General features: G+C 38.2%; 1 protein-coding gene across 1 annotated transcript in view; it reads right to left on the reverse strand.

Moving 5' to 3' along the window:
- Positions 1-2,080: 2,080 nt before the first annotated feature.
- The window catches only part of LOC140228972 (thialysine N-epsilon-acetyltransferase-like), a 33,674-nt gene continuing 15,896 nt past the window's right edge, over positions 2,081-19,858 (reverse strand). Inside the window, exons 3-5 of the mRNA XM_072309231.1 lie at positions 11,743-11,916; positions 5,881-5,921; positions 2,081-4,978 (exon numbers count right to left, since the gene is read on the reverse strand). Coding sequence (XP_072165332.1) covers positions 4,769-4,978; positions 5,881-5,921; positions 11,743-11,916 — 425 coding nt within the window. The 3' untranslated portion in view covers positions 2,081-4,768. The remainder of the gene's footprint in view (positions 4,979-5,880; positions 5,922-11,742; positions 11,917-19,858) is intronic.

The raw sequence follows: 19,858 nt of genomic DNA on the forward strand, positions 1-19,858 counted from the left end.
GATCCTGACGAAGGCCGACACGGGCGAGAGCTCGAACATAAAATAAGGGAAACAGGAAGAAGAAGCTACGTCTCCCGTGAAATACTAATTATACTGTCTTACGCCTATATCTAGTGTCTCCACGACCTGAAAGTTTAAACGTTGGCACAACATTTCTTGCATATACATTGTATAGTGTGAAAGGTGTGTTTTCAGTTGCTAAACCCCTGGGTCGTGGCATCTTAGGATTGTGTAGGTGCGTACGTACCTATAGATTTTGTTTTTCCCTTCCTGTACCCGTTAATGCTGTCAAACACACTATTATACATATGTTTTTGGTTAAGAATGCTACTCATATGCTCTCTTTTTTTTTGTGCCTATGTTCAGTTTATTTATACATACACTCCTCAATTTAATCACTATTATGATTTTTATTAATTGCCGTTATTGTTTATATGGTTGCCTGTCTTCACATGTGTGTGGAGACTTGCAAGTGTGTATGTTCGTACATATTTGTATCTATATGTACATGTGTGCGCGCAGATGTTTAGTTATACATGTTTGTACGTGTTTATATGTTTGCTTGTTTGTGATTGTATGTTATAAGATTGACGCATTACACTCCTATTAGTATTGTTATTTTCTGCTATATCTGCCTCTATCATTGTCGTTATTATTTTCACTATTGTCTTGATCATCATCATTATTTTTTTAAATATAATATCCATGTTATGTATTTGTCCGATTTGTCCTCAGTCTTGATAAAGGGCAGGGCCCGAAAGCTCAAGAAGTAAAATCAAATTGTGAGGATTCAAAAGCTACGTCTACAGCCTCTTCTTTATTCTCACCTAGAGCGACAAATATATACATGTACCTAGAAAAGTGGCAAATTCACTTGTTTTCTGGTGTCCCACTGTAAAGCGAGGATGTTGTCGTGTTTCTTTCAGAGACCTGACATTATCAGGGAAATATATATACTTCTTGCATTCACTACTCATACCTTATTGTCAACTGTCCAACTCATGTTCAACGTCATTCAACGTCAGAGGGCGGTATACTACTAGTACCAGCCGCTACCACCGGCACTAATGGGCTCACACGGGTAAATAATTCCCCATAGAGACGTGTGTTAAAATTGAAATTTCAAAAAATTCTGTAAAATAGCTGGGAGAAATGAGGTGTTTCATCTTCACTAGCCTGAATAAGTGAGATATACCCTTTCATCCATCAAATTTCCAGGGTGGGTTCTTCTGCTCTAATTCTGTCCAAGGGTCCGCAAAGCCAGACTATAAGTTCTTGTCACTCAGAAAATCACCTATTTTCCGTACACGTACCCAATGAAATATAGTCCCCTCAAATTCCATCAGAGAAGCTTTCATCTTCCAACCAAAATGCAGTTTGTAGAGGAATTCATACTCAATGTCTACAGCTATTCAGTTTTTTTGCCAAACGACATCATTGATTTTTAATTATTTTTTTTCTTCATTTATTTTGGTATCTTTGGTACGAATTTGTGAAGGGGTCTGGGACAGTCCATTTTATTTACAGGTGTGAGCCCTAATACGCCAAACGTCTGTGTGTATGTGTGTGTGTGTATGTGTGTGCGTTGTGCGTGTTGCGTGTGTGCCTGTCTGTCTGTCTGTCCCACCTCCCTGCTCTCTGTCCTCACTCTCTCACATTCACATACTTAAGTTGAGGTGCTCGCCCGATGTCTCTCTCAATAAGCCAGTTCGTAGTTTCACTTTGCGCATGAGCAGAAGATAATACAATGTATTGTACATGTACTAACAATATTTACTGATTATTCGTGCAATCCTTAGAAACGTTGCTTGCCAGCAAATCCACATGGAAAAAACACCTAGTATTCGGCAATAATAATTACAAAATGTTTGTTAAGACGTTCAATGCAAAAAAAAAAAAAAAATGAAACGCCTGCTTCTCAAATTGTTAATTGACGAGACCATTCTGGTCACATGGTCTAAGTAAATTTCTTGTTTGTTTGGATATGAATTTCATTAATTGCTACGTTGGGCAAACTTATGCATTATGTCGCTTTGAAAACGAGTGAAGTGCCTCACTAAATGAGAAAAAAAAGAAAGGGCATTTCGTACAAAGCTCTGCAAATGAGTTGATTACGAACTGGCTTATTGAAAGCAGCAAAACGACTCAAATCACTACAGTGTACCAGGAAATCTCACTGCATAATATTCACAGGTTGAGCTTGTGTTTACACATGTTATGACACAGAAGATGACAAACATAGGTTTACATACATCATAACTTAACAATTATTCAATAGCAGTAACAAAATCACTCGAGGAATAAGAATAGATCACATCGCTATAATACAACAACACTCTGACATCTGCAACAAGGTTATCACTAACACAAAGCAACATCAACACGACAATATACGTACTGTCACAATGTGAACAGTTTTCAAAATTGCGTGTGCTAGGAAAGCTAAGCGTATATTCTCTTAGCAAAAGCTTTGTGCATACAGTATATAGATTTGTTTTACTCATTTGATTTTTCCAATCCCACATTACGCAACTTCGACAGACTGTGGGCGATACATTTTGGAACTACGATTCGTTAACAATCAGTTGATTGGTTGAAACAGGCGATGACGCGGCATCGTTGTTACAAAAACTACTGCATGTTTGATTGGCAGTGCCAATGTTTGTGCATATACCAATATAAAATAATGAACAAAAAAGTCTTCCTTGAGTTAAACGTAGTCATATAAGCTATGAGTTTGGCAAGATGATACAGTAGTGTAATAATAAAGTGCAAAGCAAAATTCATTTACAAAACACATAAAAAACAGTACCAATCATCAACCCATCATCCATGCATCAGGCGAACTCCGTTATTACGAGATACTCGTTATGACGACGTTCTTTTTAAAAGGATGCGTTCTTTCTATTAAAGCGTTTCTTTCTGAAATAGTTCATAACGCTACATGATGATTTGTGCGCATATTAAGGCATTAATATCTAGTCGACATCACGATACATGTTTATGTTTTCTTCAGTTTATTGATTCTTGACTTATATCATGAATGTGAGAACGATAATCCTATAAACGCACTCTCCAGATTTGGATGCATTTCAACTTTCCATCCCTTGTGCCATGACCACGATTATTACATGGAATGAGAGTCACTTATTGTGTCATATTGTTCGGATAAGTGTTCAGCTTGATGATAGTGCATCACCTCTGAGATAAAGTTTCATTTGATACAAAAAAGTCTTGTTATCATTAGTCGTGATTTTCAAGGAAGAGCGTCAAATCTCTACAAATAATTTCAAAGATTAGCGTCCCGATCTTTCCGAAAGCCTCTTTGCAGACTATTTTGTCGGCGACAGCTGTGAGGAGCTCTGTTATGGGTCAGCCAAATGCTACGCATTACCAGTAAAGGGACACAAACAATGACATCAAGTGTGTAAGGATGTATTGTTTTCAACGTGTGTCTGTTGGAATCGAACTACACTGTATATATAAACTTTAAGAAACTAACTTTCAGACAGAAGATTTTCATTTCAAGTACTGATCAAAATACCACTCATATCATGACTGTGAGCACTTCCGCGCCCCAAGCCAGGCTCCCGGGAGATAATCCTCGATTGATGCTGCTGCTCCACATGCGTTCTCTCACTACATTGTACAAGTCTTTAGTATACGTGTACTTTTGGTCTACGAGTCACACCGCGTGGTTGCTTAATATCTCACTATAAAACTTCATCTTCGGCAAGCTTGGGCTAGACTTCAATCCCACAGGTAACTGTAAACAAAAACACATACTACATCACATCGTGTTGATGCTGCAATGATTACGTTTTCAAAACTTTTTTTTTTAACTTACATAATACTGTATTTACACGGTACAATAGATATCCTGATATTTTAGACTGACATTTCTTCATTCATAAATAATGTCAGCAGATCAAACATTCTCGTTGTTGTTGTTGTTTTTTTTTTAGATAACGTCTCACATAGATGAAAAAGCTGTATGAATAACCGATATAATTGTTATAGTGCTCACAATATATACATTTCTGGAAAATGCTATGAGTAGGATACACTGTTTCTTTGGACATCATTTTGATCACCCTTCCATTGATGCTTTCGAGCAACAGACATAATTAGAGAAATATATACTGTATTCACGACACCAAAATAATATTCGTACCACATATTTTATTCTATAAAGAAGAAGTGAAGAGAGAGATAGGGAGAGAAAACACCTTGCAAAAACATATTTGATTTAACTGAAAAATCAAGCATCCACGTGTTGGGTTGAACTCTAGAAAAAAAAGTGTCATGATCTGATGTAACTTCCCACTCGGCTCTCCAGCACCATATCAACTTGGTGTCTTATATCAGAGATTCCGATTGCTTTATCGAGGCGCACCTAATAGCCCTATGGGACCCTCTCCCCAATAATTATCACAGTGACATCATCATACGTTTCCTTATGTCAGTAGACCAAGAGCTGCCCCATTACATAGGAAGGAGAGAGTGGTGTGCTCCGTTGACTCGAAATGCACATCAGTGGGCAAAAGGTGTCACAGCCAGAAAAACTCATATAGGAAAATATGTTTATATCATCGCTCCTTATTGTCAAGAGGACTCGGTAGAGAGCGCCCTCAGTTGGCCCCTCTACGACAAACCGGCCGCGTGTGACGACAGACACCCGCTTCTTACTGTCCATCAGCAGGTTCTTGCGTCCACTTCGCGACCAGTCCTGGTAGCACACCTGCGATGACCACTCAGTCCCCATACCTCACAGCTCTGCCTTGAGGATCATGTCTTTGCTGATGAAGGATTCTCGTTTGACGAACTTATTGAGCTTCTCACCCGTGAAGGCTAACAGGTGATACTTCTTTGTCTCCGTCAGGTCTTCAATGCCAAGATGCCGGTAGAGTTGGCGTACCTCGGTGTTCCACTCGACCACGCAGGCTTGGATGCACTTACAGCCACGGTCTACCGCCATCTACGACAAAAAGATTGTAGAGGGGAAAATATACTCGGTAGTAAAAAAAAAAAAAAAAAAAAAAAAAAAAATCTTTGTTCACTGGTCCATTGGACCAACCCAGACACCAAAGTGTCCTATTAAAATATACAAAGAGATTGTACATAATTGTGTATAATTATGTTACGTGCCTGCGTCTGACTGGTGTCAGTCTTTCTAGTCTTTCTAGTCATTTACACTTTTTGTCTCGTCCTCATGAATTCTAAAATAGCGATCTTCGTCATAGACACCATACATGTACTTCGACAGATTTCTTGATTCCGATGTGCACCCTATTTCTTTGTCAGTCCCTCATTTTGCATGTACAATGTAGTAGTTTTTTTATATCGAAACACAACACAGTACTGACACATTACAAGTACTACTCATTTTCTTTAATGACAAAAACACTGAGAAGTTTCACTGTTGGAATGGTTTATTAAACGGTGAATTTTCCTTAAAATTTTCCTAAAAGAGGATTTTTGGTGCTAATTGGAAAAAAAATAATCGAAGAAGAGTTGTGCTTTTACAATAATCAAATGCATCAACATGTAACCTAATGATGTACAAAGTTACGTAAAACTGTTGTACATAATATTACTTTTGTGTGAACACTTTGCATAATATCAACAGCACTCTAGCAAAATGCACAAAACATAAATATTTTCATATCATATTGACGTCACAAAATAGTTTCTCATGCTAACAGAGACATAATTCGTTTGTTTTGTTGGTTGTTGTTGTTGGGGTTTTTTTTGGGGGGGGGGGGGGGCGTCCTCATTTTATCAGTACCAGTGAATGCATTATTTTGTTTCTGCGTAGTTTGCTTTGTGTTTTTACTCAGAGGAATAATTATGTTACAGAGACCCCTGTGAGGTACTTACCTTGATGACTTTATGCATCAATGTTACTCCAAGACCCATTCCTGAAAGGGAAATAAAGAAGAGGGAAAAAACACGATTATTAGTTCAATGTATAACAAACGGATTAGATGGACAGTTGTCTGAAAATAGTTGTTCTTTGGTTCTCTATCTCATAAGCCGTATGCAGGTCTCCCATCAGGGCGAGCTAATAGTCTTCACTCTGTCTTGTTTTGCTTTATGACGTCAGCTCCAACGAGCTTGAACTAGTGAGATGTAACAAATTTTCCCCGAGTTTAATGAATTGCAAGTGTTTGTATGTGTGTCTGCTAATCTGCATAAGCCTTGATGCGGTCGTTAGTGAGCGCGGGCTGGCTGGCAGCCATCCCATTTATCCCTGGGAACCAATTGGAAACGGAAGCCCTTGCCATCGGCTCTCAATCGATGCGATACCGGATGTATTGGGATATAAGATCTAATCAAGCCTAATTCCGGAGCGTCAAAATTATATTCGCTGTTTTGTGACCATGACCGTGTGATGGACGCTTTCCAGAAAGGCAGTGTACATGATAATTACAACGATATTCTAGCAGGTTAAACCTAGATACTGCATTGGAAAGTTCATTCTGTTTCAAGCACGAATGATTAAATGCATCGTAAAATTCTTGGTTCCATATCAACGCTCATATTGCTCCACCTCGTCCAAGGCACTTTATAATATCACGTAATGTCCCTGTATACTATATTATATGTCACATCTCTTTCAGTTTTCAGTTTCAGTAAGTGTTATTTCTCCACTTGTCTTGTACATAAAAGAAAAATAACTATGACAATATCATAAAACATATTATTCATAAGTCATGAAAATATAAACAATAGTTCACATATTATACAAATATGTAATCATGTAAAATAATACAAATTATATTCGGTGGCAAATATTTTACAGGTGGGGAGACCGTTATCAATAAGCAAATCGCTTGACTTGGACAACGGCCTCTAAACATTACGCCTTGTAAAATTAAGTTTTGTATTTTTTTTTTTAACTGAAGGAACAGAAAACACACACACAGAACAAATAAAGTTATTTTTTTTAAGTATTTCAAATGTCATTTGACCAAAAGGACAACACAAGGTGGAAAATAACAGGCAAAAAACAACAACAACAACCGATAATAAGGGACAAGAATAAGGGGGTACCCGACTAGGAATAGTAGAGAGAAGAGAAGGGAAGAAAAGCGATAATGTACTGTGTTTAGGAGTTGGGAGCTAAACCTGAAGGCGTGATTTCTCATTCGAATGGTACATTGCGAGAGGAACTGTTTTTATGTAAAGAGGAACTGCGTCATAACCAGGGAGGTGAGACACCTCCCTGGTCATAACTGAGTTCCATACATCTGGACCACGATGTCATGTGGAATTTCGAGCTAAAATAAATTTGGGATTTTCAAATGATAATCTGTTGCATGACGGGTAGGATATGAATGGATACTAAAATTTGAAAGAATTCAGGGAGCCGATTGTTGGTATATTCATACATAAATATTGTTGCACCCCACCCCCACACAGAAATAGATACAGTATAGATACGGAAATAACCATGTTAGGAATGAACATGAAACAAACCATCATAGCATAAAAGAAAACAATCTCCCATACCTCACACTAGTGTGCATCCACCAAATCAGTACACCTAACATTATAAACACGAGTCGTCTGAATCATAATTGTATTTTTTTTTTCATTCACATTGTTTTCCTGGTTAATCTCACGTCATGGTCTGGTTATCACGGGAAGATTTATGTGTCTGCAAAACTAATCATCGAAATTCGAGCTTTCTTGTAATGAATCTACTCTTGAAAACCTCTGTTCCACGTCACTGAGAATATGAAGGTTATTAATAACGTAACATATTACGTTATATATCACACACATAATTATTACAAAAGTTCTGTTATTATGTATTCTCAGAGGAATAACAAGACATATAGATCAGGTGTTCTTCGAGGTAATCCACTGTTAGATACTTAATAATAGAACCGTTATCAGAGACGTCGTCTCAGGGTTTGTCGAATAGAAAAGAAGAACGCATACCTAGAAAAAAAAAAAAAAAACTTAATCGCTTTTAATCCCTCTCCTTTGTTTTGAGATATACCTAAGACCCAAGAGATCGATATTGTAGTGTGGTTAGATGACCATGTCATGTTAAACCATCATCAATAACATCAAGAAACTTTGAGCTGTGCTTTGTTCTGTGAGCAAGTATTATTTATATTCATTGGAATATTAGCCACGGTTGAGATGTGCGTTGAGGTTTTTGAATTGCATGAAAATGTGTTTTATTAATACAAAGAGATACTAATTGCACTTAATCATGATGATATTCTAAGTATGTAATAGTCCAAAATGCAAGGTGCATACTAACGTTTCGGTTTTATTGTGTGAACGAAAAATGCTCCTGTCGTCATCAAAAGGACGAATGACCCATGGATTTATGATGTCACATAGTTAGAAAAAGAAGTGGTGCCAAAGTGGTGCCTTGTGGGACTCAGTGGCGACATGCATGAATCTACACTATTGTATAAATGTTACATATAGCATATGTGATGAATGTTTACTGTGACATAATAATGTTAAGGTAAGCTTGTGCAAATAGCAATAAATCATATGACGCGTCTTCACTTACACCCCTCATAGACTCGCCTAAAACTCGCTTGTCTCTAAATCCTCATGCATGCTTAATTTTTTATTTTGTTTTTTGTTTTGCACACTAACTCACACAGACATGAATCAAATAGCAGCAACAATCGTATGAAATTTTCTTAAAAAGTGGGACTTTACCTCCTTGTGTTTAGGACGTCTTAAGGATTCTTATGATGATGTGTGATCGATGACAGTATGAATTCTTCTTTCTTCTTGACTCCTCAATTCTCTTTTCTTCTCTTCTTTTTTTAATGTCATTGTGTTCTCCACTTGGTACGTCTTTTCTGTATGTGCACGTTTTTATACTTTTGTTGGCAATATTGCGTCTGCGTGTGTTGTTTTTGTCACTATATTTTCCTGGAAACAAGGTTCAATGAATGGCGTGATATCTTATTCTATTTCATAATATCCATATCCTCTGTACAATAAATTTCAAAGTACTTGTATTGCAATTAACGGCATATATGTCTACCTTACAGCTGTATGTACAGATAGTCTTCGGATGATAATGTTGTTTGAACGTTATTAATTGAGTGATCCACGTTTTACTAGCTTTGTTTTTCAGTGGATAAATCTTTTCTATCGGAAATTTTTGCTAGCTGTGTTGATAACGTGAAATGTACTGTCCATCACACATGAGGCACCGGAAAGAGACTTCAAAAGGAGAGCTCACCCCAATAAATGTAAGTAAAAAGTGAATGGTCTGAAATAATGTTTAAAATGACCATTTCAAACTGACTATGTCTTCATATCCTGGAATGTTATCATGTGATTGTGCGGTGTACCTGATGCCCCTTTAACTCTCGTCTACTCACCAACGAGACATCGTTCTTTGCTTCACTCATGTTGTTGGCAGTATTCAAATCTTCCTTTGACTTCGTTTGACATTCGTTCTATTCATCCAAAATGGTTTACTCTTTCAAATATAACAGTTCAAAAGTTGCATAATGCTGACATGAGGTGCCTTTGTAGTCCTTGCGTATATAACAATAATTTTGTTTTTGTGTATGCGTCATTTTCTAAAAGGCGATTGCTTACTTTGTTGAATGGGAATTACCCTTGTAACCCTTGAGGGAGTGTCATCCATGAAGAGATACTAATCTTTTTATCATCACCGTGGCGGAACAGGTGGATAAAAATAACTGGTATTTTCCCAGGCAAGCTGAGACAGAAAAACCCCTGGGAAAATGATGCATGAAAAGGACTCGTGGTTTCTAATCGCTAAGGAATAACATAAAGATTTTTTTTTTCTGGCGAGGGAAAAGGATTTACGGTACGTGATTTTGTTTGTGTATTAATCTTACGGTTCTGCAAAACTGTGTAATGAGCCTATATACCACCGTGCAAGAAGTTGAATAATATGTGTCGATGTTGGCTAGACTTTTGGTATGATGTGCGAAAACTAGCGAACAAGTGAATACAGCAGTCAAGGAGGCAGAAACTGACACTGCACGATTCATGTATTCCTCAGTCAATGTCAAAGCAGTATCTTCAAATGAACAATATGGTTGGTAGAACCTTTGGTAAAACATGGAAACCCTTGGGCATTTGTTTCTTCTTCTTCTTCTTCTCCTCCTCCTCCTTCTTCTCCTTCTTCTTCTTCTTCTTCTTCTTCTTCTTCTTCTTCTTCTTCTTCTTCTTCTTTTTCTTTTTGCACGTGAATTCAGTTCAAATAAGCTAGCGTTGCATAATTTTTTCCTCTCCTCATCATAAAACTTGTCAGCTTTTTCACATTTTGGTCAGTTATCACAGTTATCACAGTTACACGAGACAATGGTTCCATCTAAGGAAGAGGTTACATATCATTTGCATGTGATGTTGTCCATCAAACAAACACAAACAGTGACACACACACACAAACAAACAAACAAACAAAAACACACACACACACTATTAATAATAATAATTGATATGATTTATATAGCGCCAAATCCACTCTGTAGAATGCTCTAGGCGCGAAAGGAAGAGAAAGTGAAGGAGGTAAAGAACATACAAAATTCAAAGTAATAAGTATTCAAAAGGAGGCATTAAACAGGTGAGTTTTTAGACTGCTTTTAAAGGAGTCTGATGAAGAACATTTTTTTTTTTTTTTAATGGCTGGAGGTAAGTTATTCCACAAGATGGGAGCAGCATAGGCAAAGGCACGAGTGCCCCATATTGTAGAAAATCTTGGAATTATAACAGAACCGGAGTTGGATGAGCGTAGAGATCTAACAATGTAATTATGGAGTAAGTCAATGTTATACTGAGGAGCAGTGCCCTGAATACAATAGAAAGTCAGAAGTAAAATCTTAAAAATAATGCGATCTTTGACTTGTAACCAATGAAGTGATCTCAAAATGGGGGTGATGTGAGTGTGTTTCTTGGACAGTGTATTACACAATCACATGTAACCATCATACTAACAGGAGAGACTAATTGTGATTTTTGTTTTCCTTTTCTTTTTGTCTGAATGAATTCTCGGTTCCCATGTACACACACACACACTGCAGCCAGTCTAAGCGTGACAATAGTTGCAAGCATGTAACCCTGGCATGTAACATCGTTCTGATGCTATACAGTTCGTTTTCACTTTGCTTGTGGAGTACCATTCACACACCTGCCTTTAATAGCTAATCTCGGAGTGAGGACTATACAATTAATATTTACCCAGGCTATACTGCCCCTGGTGTGTTTCTTCTGGAATGTACTGTACAAACGTAATGAGTTCCTTGGTAAACAATCAACACAGAATGTATAATGAAGAGGGGAAAGTGAAGATGTTATATACGTAGTGCTTTTCTGAGTACCTCGAAGAACTACTCCATTAAGGGGATAATATAATTTTGGTTGAGGTAAAGATTCAGCTTTTAACTTTCTGCGAGATATCTAAAAACCACTTTATGAAGTGTTGCAGAGAAAACAATTCTAAGAGAAAATCATATTCTATTCAATTTAAAAGTAAATTCTAAAAGGAAACTGATGAAAATCTGTTTTGAAATGGCTGAGATGGATACCTCAGTCATTTCAATAACCAATTTTCATCAAATAAACTCATAATTCCTCTTACAACAGTTATTGTTTGCTCTTTCATATTTCCTTTAGAAGTTTCTCCTTGCTAAAAAAAAAAGTCATTGTCAAAAAATATTGGAAACCTGAAGCCCCATCTCAATTGAAATGATTCCATCCCTTTAATTCACTTACCGCGATACTCCCGTTCTACGAAGAGATCCTCAAAGTATAGCATCTTGCCATTCCAAGAACAGAAGCCGTAGAAATAGAGGGCGTACCCGACGAGGCTACTCACTCCATTATCGATCTTCTCGAGCACGGCGCATTGGAAGACCGGGTCGGGACCAAAACCATCTCGTCTGAGATCTTGAGAGAGGGAGAGAAAAAAACAAACAAACATTGAAGATCTCTGACAATTTTAATCTCACACTAGTTTTATGCCCAACTGATCTTTACCTTTGTGATATATACATTTTATGATTAGGTTGGCAGTCATCGAATAGACTGAATGTTATTGAAGGTACTATGTGGGCTTATCAAACTGGATTATTCACTGGTAAGGTTGACTGCGCAAATTCGAGACATGACAAAAACTGAGGTAACCATGCTGTTAAAATAGGCATTGAGGTGACTTAATTTGTTTCACGTCAAGCAGTAACATCCCTCAGACTTGTAGGTCATGTTTGTTATTCCGAAGGTTATTTAATCCAAAAATGAAATAAGGTGCGTTATTCCGAAGGTTCGTTAGGCTACGGTCACAACCCCCAAAATCAGCCTGCTCGGCGACCGGTCGGCGAGTTTTTAGCCAAAACCGGTCGGACAACGACCGGTGACCGACCAGTGGCCGACCAGGCGCCACTGATTTTTAGGGCATCGGTCGGTCGCCGCTGAAGTTTTAACGCGGAGTTAAAATTTGACCTAATCGAGCGGTCGCTGCCGAGCGATTTAGGGAACAAAAATAATAGAGACAAAAATGACAACAGCACAGAAGAAAACCAACAGAATAGATCGAGCGGTCGCCGTCGAGCGATTTAGGGACTAAAAATGTTAAGGTAAAAATGACAGAAGCACTGAAGGAAACCAGGGACTAGATGGGGAAGAGAATCTAGCGCAATTTGGAAGAAGCAGGGGGAGGGATAAGAGGCAAGGAAACCCCACCAACATCTCAGCATCTCAACATCTCGGCAACCAACATGAGGGACATGGAAGTCAGAAGCAACCACTTTGGGGCAAAAGAGATGAAAGCTAAAAGTTAGTGTTGATATGTTGACGTAGTAAAATATGGTTTGGTTACTTTATCATTCATTAAAGGCCTATTGATTGAAGAAGAAATGAATGACAAGAGATGAGAAAAATTAAAATATGAAATTAAATAGGAAAAGAAAAATACTGTAAAATATAGAAGCAAACAAGATATTTTGGAAAAATCTAATCTATTCTAATCTTTGTTCCATCTTGGATGTTCCTCCCTTTTGTTTTATTTCCAAATTTCTAGTTATCTGTGGTATCACATAGCTGAGGTTTGTTAGTTGATAATTTAACTCGTATCTTTTGCCTCGAGTTTTATCTTAATAAATTGATTAATTAACACATCACAAATCACATAGGTACATTAGTAAGCACAGGTAGCTCCTGAGAAATTTCCGGCAGAGACCGGCGGGTGGCCGTCGGTACGCCTACGGGTCACCGGTAGATGACCTATCGATCACCCGTCGGTCGCTGGGCGATTTCGTAAAAATCGGCCGGTGGCCGGTAGGAGATCGTCCAGTTGCCGATGGGGCATCGCTCGGTGACTGCTTGGATTCTGCGGGTTGCAGATCCCCATATTTCGCCAAAATTTTACTGAAAATCGATCGGTGACCGACGGGAAATCGACAGGGCACTGCTCGGCCATCGATAGGGTTTTACAGCCTGCTCAGCATCTCCAAAAACTGCTGAGCGGTGCCAAAATTTCAGCAGCGACCGAGCAGGCTACAAATCGGTCGGTCGCCGCTCTGTGTTGTGACCGTAGCCTAATCCGACAATGTGAAGATAGGAACTAGATAGTGCGTACTAACAACCGTTCAGACTTATGAACCCTTTTTTTTTTTTTTTTTTTCGTTTTCGGATTAATGATCCTTCGAAATAACAAGTAACCTTATTTTATTTTCGGATTAACAAACCTTCCAGATAAGGAAGCTTATTTCATTTTCGGAGTAGCGAACCTTGGGAATAACGAAATGTAATCAATATACCTATAAGCAAGAATAAATTGTATCTCCGCGGCCTGAAAGGCACGATGAGTGAACAAATTTATCACTGTCAGTACACTGCGATGGGAGTTTGCTTCTTTGCCAGTAAATAATATCATCTCACGAGTAGGTTGATTTGTTGGTCTGTTCCATAATTCACACGTCCGCCTGTTGACCGACCTCCTGCTATGCGCAAAGAATTCTGTCTTTCTACGTATCTGTCCTCCTAAATACGTTCGAGATTATTCTGTTCTGGTAAATGTATCGCCATTGGGAATGATCGATTACTCATACTGTGCGAGCTAACGAACACGCAGAAGCGTATTATGACGTTAATGGCGTTAACAAAGAAATAGCCTTCAGTGCAATCCCTCCGAGTTATTGTTTGGACAGGTCATCCCGAACTGACCAATGGCAACTGAATATCAAAAGAGAGATCATTGATAGTTTCCCTCCTTTTCCATACTGCCGCGTTCGTATCAAAACGATTTATTTTATCACTTCATCTTCAGATTAAATTACTTAATTATGACGAATCATAATTAAGATTGATATCAGGTGGGAAATAGCTTGTGTTAGGCTGTAATGCGGTTCGTGCTCGAAACTTTCAGGCGTGAAATTTTCGTTCAACCAGTATGAAAGCATCTGTTCTAAGTTGACCTTACCATCGATGACGAAGGTTTTGTGCTGTCGTAAAAGAAGGCTAGTCTGTAAAAGTCACGAATAAATATTTTTTCATCACGATTCATGGCTCGAGTAAATATTAGCAACCAAAAATTTTTGTCAGAGGCAATTAAGTCAGAGGCGCAACTTGCTAACAGTAAAAATCAACATAGGAGTAACTGTAACCGTGAACAGGCCGAAAGAAACTAAATTCTTGTCATATCTTTCATATTCGTTACAAAAATACAGAATTGATGAGACGTCACTGTTCTTTGTTTGATCTGCTCCTCATTCATGACAAGCATTCATCTATGCAAATTATTCTTCATCGCGTTGAGTTACCAGACAGAATGTTAAGCAAACACGTTAGGGAGAGAGAGAGAGGGGGGAGGGGGGGGGAGGGAGTAGGGAGAGGGGAAGGGTGGTGGTCACAAGTAGACGTCACCTTGGACACCTTCGATTTGATTATGACTGGCGCATAATTAACAGAGAATGTCACGTCACTGTGAGAATCGATCATATAGATGAATTACGAACACCAGCATCTCTTAAAGGGTGTGCACAGTTCTGGTCAAGGTGAGGATTTAGCTTTTAATGTTTTGCGAGATATTCAGAAACCACTCTATGAGATGTCAAAGAGCATGCAGTTCTAAGGGGTATCAAAAGTTTATTCGATGAAAATCGGTTTTGAAATGGCTGAGATATCCAAAAATAATGTGAAACAAAGAGATCCTAATAAAGTTGTGGCATGTCGCCTTTTATTATTAGCACTTTTTTGGATATCTCAACCATTCGAAAACCAATTTTCATCAAATAAAAGTTGAATCCTTCTTAAGATTACATGCTCTTTCATATTTCATAAGAGGCTTTTCATTATCTCACTTAGGAATGTTCAAAACATGAATCCCCACCTAAACCAGTACTGTACAGTCCCTTTAAAATTCAGGCGGTGAAATGATTTACAGCTACGTGTGACTGAAAGGAAAACATTATTATGCATGTAGACCTTCCAAACTGACTTAAACAATTAAAGGTTGAAATAAAGAAAATGGAATGTCCTGCATTTGCGCAAGCTAAGAAAGCTTTGGATTTTTAAGCCCTCCCCCCCCCCAAAAAAAAAAAAAACAAAACCCAAAACAAACAAAAAAAACCAAACAAACAAACAAAACAGATATCGTTCACACTCACATGGCGATGATGAAAATCTCTCTTATTTGTTAGTAACTATTTGATAAGCAACAATATTTTCCTCTTTTTCACAGAGTCATCATTGCTAAATGGGTTTAACATTACATCTACAAGTTACGGGGTGAAGGATATACATGTAATTTTCTAACCACCTCCTTATTTCAATTACCACATTCCACTCACATTGTGTTTCTCATTGATCACATTTCTTTATGGTTCATTAACCTTAACAGGCGCATGACAAATCAGGTCTGCAATCTTTAAAAGACGCATGACGAATCAGGTCTGCAATCTTTAAATGCAGCAGCCCCCATTAAAGTAAACGGGTGATTTGAAAAGCATTGTGGGTGTTCAACATAAAATTTTTCTAGATAGAACTTAGCGGCAGGAGGGGAAGTAGTTGGCTTCCTGTCTTCACACATTATCTGTGACCTACTCTTGACCTTCCAGGTGACTTGATGTGATCCAGAAAAGTAATCACCCTCACCCCCCCCCCCCCCACCTCCATGATCTCCCTGCCTGCTTTACTGCACTGACAGGGGTCTCAATCTTGAAATCCTGGCTGCCCTACTGCTACAAAGCTATCCCTCACTGTATGCCAGGCAAACTCGGCTATACTATCTTCAGAAACGCGAACCGAATGTAATGTGTTGGATGTAAGTTTGCTCTTAAAACATAATCAAACCTTTTTTTTTTCCTTACCTCCTATCAATCTCCATCTGATCATGATAGCGGCGAAATAAGTCATCAGTTTCTCCCTCCCACTGTTAATCAATTCAGGTCATTATCGTCATCATTGCGTTTCATTCTTACGCGGGAGACCACAAGAGAGGGACAGATGAAGATAAAGACAGATAAAGCATGCCTTTATCGTTAGCGGGAATGGACAAGATGATTATTAGCAGAATACACTCCCACTGTACGATCTCTGTCACTTTCTTCTGTCCATGGGTTTTGTTTGTTTGTTTGTTTTGTGTGCGGTGGTTTGTTTGTTTACTTGTGTTTGATAATACAAACTAACTGAAATGCAATGAGCTAGGGACGAGACTTCCCTTAAACCACGTTTATTTCCTGTCCACAGGCCTATAGGTATGAATATGAAATTTGTGCTCATTTTGACTTCATAGCACAAAAAGAGTTGAAGGAGAAGTGAAATTTGATCAACGATGGTTAATGAAGTAGCGACCTTCCGTGAGACTCACAGATAGTGAAAGCAAAAGGCGGTTGAAGGCTAATGCCAGGATTTTGGGCATGCGCATCACTACAACACCTGCAATTAATAATCATCACGCTGAGCAAAGCAAGGACACGGTGTTAGACATTCACTTATTCATCTAGAGGAATCAATGTTCCAAATTGTATTGGGTATTCACATTTACATACTACCAGAAAGTGCAAAGACTTTTCACGCTGGGAAGCATCGATCGAGAAAGAGAGCTAGGGTGGGGAAAGGGGGGGGGGTGAGAGAATAGCGATCGTGGAGAGACAATATTAAATATGTTTTGTTTTGTTTTTTTAAGCACAGAGTTCGAACAAGAAAAAAATCGAACGTAATTATTACCACATCAAGAGTTTCTCCTCCCCTCCCCCACCCCTACTCTCTCTCCCTCTGCCACGTGATTCTGCCCTGGGAATATTAAGCACAAAAAGGGCACCATAAGTAAAGAGTTTTCGGAGACGTCAAACACAATGGCCCATTGTGTACAGTGGCCCAGCGCTTAAAAACATCATAATACTGTCTCGGGGTTTCTTGTGGTTTTATTAATGTTCTCATATCCTCATGAAACATGGCTACACGTGAGGGGTACTCGGCCATGCATCCCAGTTTCTTCCCTTTTATTCTATAGTGTCAGCATTGGGTAGATTTTAGTGAAGCTAAACAAATGAAAAAGTACAAAGTAACAAAGATGTATAGTTCATAGGATAGGAAATTATATCAGTCAGTTACTGTTGTAATTACGCATTATTTGGGTATTTTTACCCCGTACGACCAGACTCTAAACACACTGAAATCCTTATATATATCATATCATAGTCCCTATATTAAGTACAGGTAACAACAGAACAATGGGGGGGGGGGGGGGGAACAGGGAGATATTGTATAGGTGTGTCGTTATAGAACAACGTTCAAAGAGCAAACACAAACAGATCGGGAGGAATTCAATGAAAATAGGGCTTATGTTATAGTCTAGTAGAACGTTTCTGTTATGTTTTGCCGGCTAGTGAAATTGGCGGCAATCCAGTATGCAAACGATGTCTGACCGAGTGAGTGTCACTTTAAAACAAGAAATGCAATTACATTCATATGTCTCGGGGCCAATTTATATTTCATCCAGTCAACATTCGTGTTTCAGCTTACAATCTCATATGGCCTTTCTTTTCTTCTTTATACATACCGAATAAGAGGATTTGGGTAATATCAATACAACTTACGCCTTAGAGACTGTTACTACATAATAGCACACGTTCTGCCTCAGCAACAAATCCCCATTATCATTAGAGGAAGGTTTAAGAAGATTATTTGTGAAGGGAACAATTCTATCACTATTTCTTTTACAGTGCGGGTAGAAAAAGCTGCCCTATCGAGTTATTTCACGCTTCAATGTCGGACGTGCCTTTTTTTTTTAAATCCCGGTAAAAAGCACCATTCCTGTTTTTACCGCATGCTTCATAAATAAAATACCATTATCGTTTGCTGATGGTTTATGCCTCGTAATCACTGTGAGATCTAGTATTTGCAGCATCGGGTGAAAGCTTAGCAGGGAAAGTGTTAAGAAAACATCATATTATTATGATTTTGATTCGATTCATTCCGTTTCATTTAAGTTTTTCAAGGAAAAATGCATGAAATATAACAAAATACTATGATGCGTGGTATCCAGCCAGGATGTACAATATAACATTACAAACAAAATGTAGAACGTGGTGGTCAATCCATGAAGAAACTAAGAAGAGATGCAAAAAAGTAAGATGGAACCTACTGTAATTAAACGCAAACTAGGTCTCAGTGGGAACTAAGTTGTGAAGATCAAGATCAGGCGATAAGATTACACACACAAACAAACACACACATACACACAACAAATTTATTTCTAATTATTATACTAACAAGTTAAATGTAATTTCCTCATTTCTTGTCAGGAGAAGCAATAACCCGAGATATTTTTGAAACAACATCCCCTAAAAAAAAGAAAGAAAACAGACAAAGAGAGAGGGGAGGGGGAGAGAAAGACGGATTGAGCAGCCGCAAGCTGTTTTCTTTGACTTTTCATCAAACAAGACATAAAAAGAAAATAGCCTGATTATATCAAAGGGACCGTATAGTTTTGGTTGAGACCTAATTTCAGGTTTCTAACATTTTTTGGTGAGATAATGAGAAACCTCTTATGAAATATGAAAGAGCATGTAATTCTATGAGGAATTCAAAGTTTATTTGATGAAAATTGGTTTTGAAATGGCTGAGATATCCAAAACAGAGCGATTCTAATAAAGTGTGGGAACCACGTTTTATTACGATCGCTTTGTTTTACTTTATTTCTGGATGTTTCAGTCATTCCAAATCCGATTTTCATCAAATAAACTTTGAAATCCTCTTAAAATGATATGCTCTGCACTATTTCATAAGTGTTTTCTTGGTATCTCGCAAAAAGTTAAAAGCCCAATTCTCATCTCCACCAATACTGTACCATCCCTTTAACATAATTGGCACTGTATGTTGCCATAATTTTGTTCACAATGCAATGTTACTTCTAGGTAGGGATTTGCTTTTCTGTTCTTTTCATCAACGGATTTTCTCTTCTAACACCAGGTTTTCAATTTTTATTTGTTTGTTTTTTTCTCTCTGAACAAAAAAAAATATATATTTTCGCACAAGATGAGGGTCCAGTTCACATGAAAAAACGACTCTACCTATATGATATGCCCTTCAAGTAAATTAAGAGCTTAATAATATTGGAGAGTAGCTCTCATTGCTATAATGCCTTAGCAGTATTACATGGGATGGCTGTAGAAATGGGGGGGGGGGGGTGGGAAGCTGGAGGTATATGGGAAGTGCTTACAAGGACAAGGGGATGACATTGTAATTGACTGTGGTGGGTTTTTTGTTTCATTTTCTCAGCACTTCATTTCTTTCAATGAAGAATTATTAACTCAGACTTTTGTTATGTCAAAAAGTACGATAGAAGATCGGTAAGCTTTTAACACAAACCACAGGGTGCTAACCCGGT

The sequence above is a fragment of the Diadema setosum genome, chromosome 5 (assembly GCF_964275005.1).
Source record: "Diadema setosum chromosome 5, eeDiaSeto1, whole genome shotgun sequence".
Classification (NCBI taxonomy): domain Eukaryota; kingdom Metazoa; phylum Echinodermata; class Echinoidea; order Diadematoida; family Diadematidae; genus Diadema; species Diadema setosum.